Below are 8,018 nucleotides of genomic sequence, written 5' to 3'. Positions count from 1 at the left end.
ACATAAATTATAGATACTATACATGATGCAACTATTTCTCTACTATATTTTAATTTATTTTAGCATATAAGAATTTCCATGCTTCAGCATATTTTTTTAATTTTTAGTATTTCTATTTCTACGCTTGTAAAATAATAATGATTTGATATATATTTGGTAAAGTATATTGATTTGATGAGGGAAAATAATAAAAAATTCAAATGAAATAGGCAGGAAAGCAATCTGAGGTAGCACACTATTAAGGTTGCGCATATTAAATTTCAATAACATTGGGAAATAGTTACTTAAATGTTGATTTTTTATCAGAATAGCGTCGGAAAATAATCAATCTAACGTTGCAGCTAACGTTGGAAAATTGTTGGATAAGCGTCGAAATTTATATTGGGATAATGTTAAGAAGTGTTGTTTAACTGTTGTAATTTACATTGGAATAACGTTTGGAATTGGTTGGTTCACCATTGCATTTTACGTAGGAACAGCGCTGGAAAAATGTTGAGATAACGTTGGAAACCAATCGTTGGATAACCGTTTTCCGACGGTGCACTTTAACGTATGTTCTAATGTAAGAGGCCGACATAAGTCTAACGTAATAAGCTAACGTTGGCCGAATGTTCGTGTGCTAGCTGGGTACGTAATATGTCAAAATACCCGCAGACGGACAGCTGATGGGACCGTTGCCAAACCGTGAATAAGGTCCATTGGTTTTGTTCGGCGATCCTGACCAGTCGACCACAGAGTAACCGGTTGCTAACCGCTGCGTGATCATTAGATGTCACGTGATCGATTAACCGGTAGCTACCAATTGAGCTCGGCGAACGTTCGACGAACCTCACCGGTCTACCGTTTCTAACCCCAGCGTTCTATGATCAACCGGTTACCATTCTAAGCAGTTGATTCGAGCACGTGATCATTAGCTGTCACGTGGTTAACTAACCGGTAGCTACCGTAACGTAAGCATTGAGAGCGTTTCAAAATTCGCCGCCGGGAATATTGGGCACAATATGCTCGGCGCCCAAAGTGCTCGGCGCCCAAATTTCCCGGCGCCCAAAATGCTCGACGTCCAAAATTCCCGGCGCCCAATCTTCCTAGACCGATAACTGCAATATGTTGCTTCAAAACTGCTTAAAGCCAGACTCTCAGCACGAAAATCTTTCTAATTTAAATACAAAAACGCTTCCCCCACCCCCTATTTTTGCACTTGGATATAATTTAGATTTGTACACAAATTGGGTGATCCTCAATTTTTCCTTCGAAAAAAATCTGTAACTGGAAGATTGAAAAGGATATGGTGGGTAATGTTTGGTTTGATTAAGGGGGGTGGCGTCATGACCCTCATGATCCCCCCCCCGTCTTGGATCCAGGCTCTTCCACTCCGTAAATTTTGCGCTTGGATATAATTAAATTTTTTATACAAACTGGGTGATCCTCAATATCTCCTTCGAAAAAATCTGTAACTGGAAGAATAAAAAGGATCTGATGGGTATTAAGGGGAGTAGGCTCATGATCCCCCCTTGGATCCACACTTGCCCCTCCCCCTTAATTTTGCACTTGGATATAATTTAAATTTGTTCATAAAGTGGGTGAGCAACAACTGACAAAAAGCAGACAGTGGTCTTTCGGGACGGGGGGGGGGGGTTTCCGGACCCCATGGACCCCCTTCTTGGCTACGTTCTTGAGGAATGTATCTTAATTACACGTCTTTAAAAAAATTGAAAGTAAATCGGTCTCTGAGACCTCACGTCCCCTGTTACGTCCTACTTTTGCATCTCCCCTGTTACGGGTTAAAATTGCTCAAAGGAAATTAAAAAAAAAAAATGCTTTTTTCTCATTCAGTTTTTCTTAAGCTTTCCATAAGCAAGATATGCTCACGAGCAGTAGATTGGAAAATCCTGCTCTATACAATACAATATTTTATTCCCTATCAATTCTCCCCCAAAATACATAGTGCGGATCTTTGGATCATTAGAATTTTGGGAGCTTACATGTTACAGCGCTCTCTTGTATCGGTGGGATAGCGTTGCCAGTTCTAAGTTAGCAATACCGTAATTTCGTCCCTTTAATCATTTTTGTTTATGCGCTGTTGAGCAGAAGCCGAGTGCATGTGCATGTGAAACTCCGCGTGGAAATTAATTTGATAGGAAAAATACTTCTGTTTGTCTTTTCTTGCTATTCTCCTGAGGTATTGTAATACCGAGATGAACATTTCTAGTGACGATCCCGTGACAGCGAAAGAAATTCTTTATTTGAATTTCAATCAAACTTCAACGTAAGATTACTTCAATATTGTGTTTTAATTTGTTTACCTAATGCATAGATTTATTCATTGTTAAACTCGGTTTTTATTTATTTTACTAACCACGTTCTTTTAAAATCAAGGGTGTTATTTATTAAACTAAATGAACCTCTTATTTTGTCTTCCATAGGCACAAGGGAGTGCAGGAAATTAAAGACCTGTGAGTCTAAATTCGGTGGTTTGCAAAATTTTTGAAACATTGATAAAAATTAAGATAGTAAATTTTTTAGAGACTAATAATGTATTGACTAGTTTTCAGTACGGTTTCAGGAAAGGTAAATCTTGTGCAACTAATTTATTACATTTCTATGACAAAGTTACCATGGCTTTGGACAATAAGAAGCCTGTAGATGTTGTTTACATTGATTTTCAAAAAGCTTTCGATAAGGAATCGCATGTTGCTCTACTTAGCAAATTAGCTGATATAGGAATAGGAGGGGAAACTTTCATTTGGGTAAAAAACTGGCTGACTGAAAGGAAACAAAGAGTAGTTGTAAGGGGACATTATTCTAATTGTAGTGAAGTTTTAAGCGGGGTTCCTCAAGGATCAGAGTTAGGGCCTGTTTTGTTCATTATTTTCATGAACGATATTTATAAAAATATTTCTGGGAACATGCATTGTTTTGCTGATGATGTCAAAGTTATGGCGAGTGTAGAAAATGAAGAACAAGCAAATCAGCTGCAAGAGGATCTAGATCATATTACGGAGTGGGCTGATAAATGGGGTATGGCTGTTAATGTTGGGAAATGTCAAATGCTACATTTAGGGCATGGAAATAAGTGTACAAGTTATTATTTGCAAGGTTCAGTCATTAGTCAGACAGAAAAAGTTACTGATCTGGGCATCTTAATAAGTCAGTATTTAAAGTTCAGCCAACAGTGTAGCATAGCTAGCAACAAAGCCAATAAGATGCTTGGGTTTATCAATCAGGTCCGTGTTTAGGATTTCAGAAAGGGAGGGGTTTGGGCTTCAATGGTTTTCATTCTTAGCTGCATAGCATAGTCAGGAAAACACAACAGATTGTCAAACAGTTCACTTCTGTTTAATGGCCACAATGAGGGGGATTCCAATAACATGAGAAAAAAAAATCATGGAGAAAGTTAAAGTTTTTCTTTCGCATAAGAACACATTGCGAGCGTGACCTAAAACCATTCATGACTTTTTAAACAGTTCAAAAAAAGCGATGCAACTTTTCCCCAGTGTTATTAATAATTTTTTGCTTTGAAATGAGCAATTAAAAAAAATTATTATTTTTTGATTGTTTGGTCATTTTTGAGGTAATGTAACTCCTGAATGCTTTCTATTCACAGCCCATTCAACGGTTCCTCCATCAATATTTTTTCAAAATGTGACTTTTGTTGATAAAAAGTAGAGGGCAATAGGGAAGTTGCAACCTATTAAATGTTCATATTTTGGCTATTGGATATTGTTAATTGACCCTCAAAACTAAAAAATTCACCATCGCCGAATTTTAAAACACCGTGGTTTATTTTTAATGAATTTTTAAAAATCCACACGTAAAAGTGCGCTCTTCTGAAACGTCACGAGCCTACGTCACAGGGCGCGAATGGGCAGCCTTCCGCCGAAGATCCCTTGTTTTCGCTAGGGATATTTTGAGCGTGCTGATATTTTTATTTTTTAGAAATTCAATAATCCTTTTGAACACACTCTGGAAGCCGGATTCGTTAAAGCACAATCTAAATAATCTTCCTCAAATAATATCAATGGTGATATTCGAATATTTCCGAGAGGATGAGAGGTTTAATGTTCCAGAAACGCGAGGAGTTGAATACGAGGAGATAAGCCTTTTACGTTTCGTCTTTGAAGTCGAATGCACGTTCTTCGGTTTCTCCCATGGCATGGGAACCGGTTCGCTAGCGTTTCTCTCCTATCGGACGTCACTTCCTATGCCATTTGACGTCATAAGGGCTTGAACTTTGAAAATTAATTAAAAAAAAAACTACTTATCGTATCGCAAAAATTTTTTCACCTATGATGTTCATACATGTTACTCTATCATATAAAAATAAAATTGAAAAATCGAAAACTTCCCTATTTTAAAATACCGGGAAACTTCAAAGAGAATTTTTTTTTTAAATACTGTGCACAAATATCAACATTTCAGTTAATTTTAGTCAAATGTTCACTTTGCTTCATTTGCTTTAAAAAAATTTATTTTTTTCCCCAATGAGAGGGGTTTAACCCCTAAAACCCTCCCCTTGGACACGGCCCTTTTATCAATAGATCTATTTTGAACAAATCTAAAGAAGTTCTTCTGCCCTTATATAAAAGTTTGGTAAGACCTCATTTGGAGTATGCTGTTCAGTTTTGGTCTCCTTATCTTAAGAAAGACATTAATGTATTGGAAAGGGTTCAAAGGCGGGCTACAAGGCTAATAAGTGGACTTTCCCACTTAGATTATGATTCCAGGCTTAGAAGGTTAAAAATGTACAGTCTTGAGCAAAGAAGAGACCGAGGGGACATGATTCAGCTGTTTAAATTTATTAAAACGAAAGATGTTACGGGGCTAAAGTTTAGCACTGAAAACAGGACAAGGGGTCATTGTTTTAAGCTATTTAAATCTCAGGCTAACACGGATATTAGGAAAACTTATTATTATAGCAGGGTAGTGGAACCTTGGAACAGCTTACCGGGAGAGGTTGTAATGAGCACGGGAGTAGATAGTTTTAAGAGGGCCATTGATCTTCACTGGGGATTGTAAATTGACTAGGACCAGTCTAGCTGGGCCCAGAGCCTGTTGCTGGTCGTCACTTTTGTATTTGTATACTATAACTTGTGTTGTTTTGGAGTACCACTAAAGTTCAGTCACGTTGTATTAAAATAAGAATAGTGGAGTTTGTTTTTCATAAGACTTTTCGCAACAATCATGTGGGTACATTAACTTTCAATCTCAATGTCACTAACTATTGGCCTCCTGATAGATGCTGAGATGTTGCGGTACAGATGTGATATACCCCCCCATTTGGCGACATTCGATTTTTTTGCACAAAATTAAAATATTTTTCTCGCCAATGAGGCAATAATTTTTTATGCATGGCATCCCTGGCCAAACTAACCTGTGTTTAGCAACCCGAAGGCAATCTTACAGATTTTGTAAGATTGCCTTCGGGTTGCTTGTTTACTTGGGTTGTTTGGGTTTCACGCAGGAGAGATACGTGGTGTTGTTTCGTGCAATATACCTTACAGGAATGCTTATTTTGTGTTAGTTTAAATTCAGTAGTTGTGTTTTGAAGTAAAAACATTAGAAAATGCCAGTTTCTTCAAACTTGAAGGTTAGTTAAAAGTTAACTCCAACGTGGTGTGTATCTGTAACGTGCCATTGTCATATGATGTATTGTTTTAGGCTGAGTGTGAATATTTATACCATATAAAAAGGTAAGTTCTTTATTTTAGAATTCAGAAAAAACCTCTCACTTCCAAAATTCTTCGTTTTTACAAATCCTTGAGGGGTTCTTGTAGTTTTTAACTTTATTTTTACTGTATGTAAATTAATTTTACAGAAATAGTACGGTTATTTTGTTCTAAAAGTTAATTCTTATCGATGCCACGAATTATTTAGACATTCTATTAACGTGCCTTCTTTAGGTACTGAATTTTATGTTAACAATTGAAAGTTCTTTCGGTTGTACTCTTAAAAATGCTGAATTTTATTAATAAATCTGCACAATAATGGTGCATATTTTACACTTAAAACTGTGTCATTATTGTACACTGAACGGAAGGAGCCACCCTTGGGTGTCTCCATGAAAATATACATAACTGTGACCATACTCCGACTGTAATGTATATTAACAGTCGGAGGGATAACGGACCGAGCGGAGCGAGGTCCTGGCGAGCCAGAGGTCTCATAGTACTTTCGTAATGAGACCGAGGCAGGGCCGGCGAGCCGAGGTCTCATTACGAAAGTACTATGAGACTGAGGGCTCGTATCCCGGAGAAATGATGAAAAAAAAATTAATGCATTAATTTCGACTTGTAATTAATACAATAATTTATTTCATTGTATTTTAATATGTTTACACAAAACCCGGGCCCTGTACATTTTTGAAGCATATATTCGTGTTGTTTTTTGTTGTGCTTTTATGTTGTTTTTATATATATTGTGTTCTGAAGTGCTTTGATCATGTTTTTTTATCTGATTTTTTCCTGTTGGCGCTAAAAAAGCATCGCTAAGAACGATGTATGACATTGTCGTCATACATCGTTTTCTTGGCGACGCTTTCTTGGCGCCAACAGGAAAAAGTCGCCAAGGGTGGGGTATATCACATCAGTTCCGATGTTGCATCATGGTTCTGAGTAAACCCGTTATTTCACAGCTGTCCAGGACAAAGGGTGTTAATGCTTCTGAAATGAAAACAAATAAAATGCACACACATGTACACAACATCATGTTGTGACAGTCATTGCCACCTCCTGACCCACCAAGTCGGAAATCAATGTTCATTAAAAAAAACGTTCTGGTTCTCAGTAACCATTTGACGCAACTCGACACATTCCCAGACTAGAAAAAATGTTTTTCGTTATTTGGATGGTGACTTAAAAATTCATGAAGTATTTTCTGACCTTTTCATACGATAGAAAGCCAATAAAGAACCATGGTTAATTTCAACTAAAGAAGACATTTCCTCATATTGGCTAAATATCTCATATTTGTGTGCCCAGTGTAACAATGGTATGTCCAATATGAGAGGCTCGTACAAAGTGGTGTGTCTCAAGGTTTTCACAAAAAAATTCCTTAATATTTTATATTCACTTTTATGCTCATTTTTAAAGTATATATTTGTTTAATGAGTGTTTATTGCTTTCTTCTGTTAGAAACACGTTTCAGCTGCTCAATGCATGATATGCTTTCATAGCAACTTCCTAAAAATCCATGCGATTAATGAATTAAAAAAAAACATCAACAAATACTTTTTATGGGGCTCTATAATTATGCAATCTTGGAGTGACACAAGATGGTCTTCAAGAGTTAAAACCATAAAAACATTTCTCGATAACTTCAAAGCCAGTGATTTGACAACTTGAAGAATTATTGCAAAACAATTCTTTCAATGGTGAAAAAACTCATGCCCTTTAACATGTATGACTTCATTTGAAATTTTATTCAATTTGTGTTGGGGAAAGTTTTTGAAAAATGCTTTATTCTATCAAAACATCTTTAATCCGCTGCCCTTAATTTTCGGACTATTCAAGCCACAGTTCAATATACAATTGATCTGTGCACCATACTACCATAGTAAAGTCAGACCAAACAACTTATGTTGTTTGGTCTGACTTTACTATTCAGCACAAAGGTATTTATTTATCTTTACCATACTACCATAGTTCAATCTACAATTGAAACTGAAAATAGATTTTACATAGATGTATATTTCAGTCAAGCTTGAATCTTTTCAAAAAAAAAATTCTTTCTCTGAACCAATTTAAAAAAAAAAATGTGACAAAAATCTACATGATAATGTGAAGTCAAACATTGATTTTTCAATATTTTGTGTGAAATAATAGATTCAGTTTCAAGTGAAATTAACACAAGATTTGATGATAATTATTTTTCTGTATGGATTGGTTCTATATTATCTGGATTGGATTTTGAAAAATGAAAAATAAAATGTTTCTATTATGAGTAAAATGTTTAGCATGGGGCAAGAAAAATTACAAGCAATATACCAACAAGACCCGTAATCAGATACAGAGACTGCAGTT

General features: G+C 36.2%; 1 protein-coding gene across 1 annotated transcript in view; it reads left to right on the top strand.

Annotated features, from left to right (window-relative positions):
• Positions 1–2,090: 2,090 nt before the first annotated feature.
• The window catches only part of LOC129216436 (WD repeat domain phosphoinositide-interacting protein 2-like), a 66,122-nt gene continuing 60,194 nt past the window's right edge, over positions 2,091–8,018 (top strand). Inside the window, exon 1 of the mRNA XM_054850650.1 lies at positions 2,091–2,266. Within this exon, the coding sequence (XP_054706625.1) occupies positions 2,196–2,266 (71 nt within the window). The 5' untranslated portion in view covers positions 2,091–2,195. The remainder of the gene's footprint in view (positions 2,267–8,018) is intronic.

Source organism: Uloborus diversus, chromosome 2 (assembly GCF_026930045.1).
Source record: "Uloborus diversus isolate 005 chromosome 2, Udiv.v.3.1, whole genome shotgun sequence".
Taxonomy (NCBI): Eukaryota; Metazoa; Arthropoda; class Arachnida; order Araneae; family Uloboridae; genus Uloborus; species Uloborus diversus.
The sequence above is the reverse complement of the archived record's forward strand: the minus strand, read 5'-3'. Positions and strand labels throughout refer to the sequence as shown.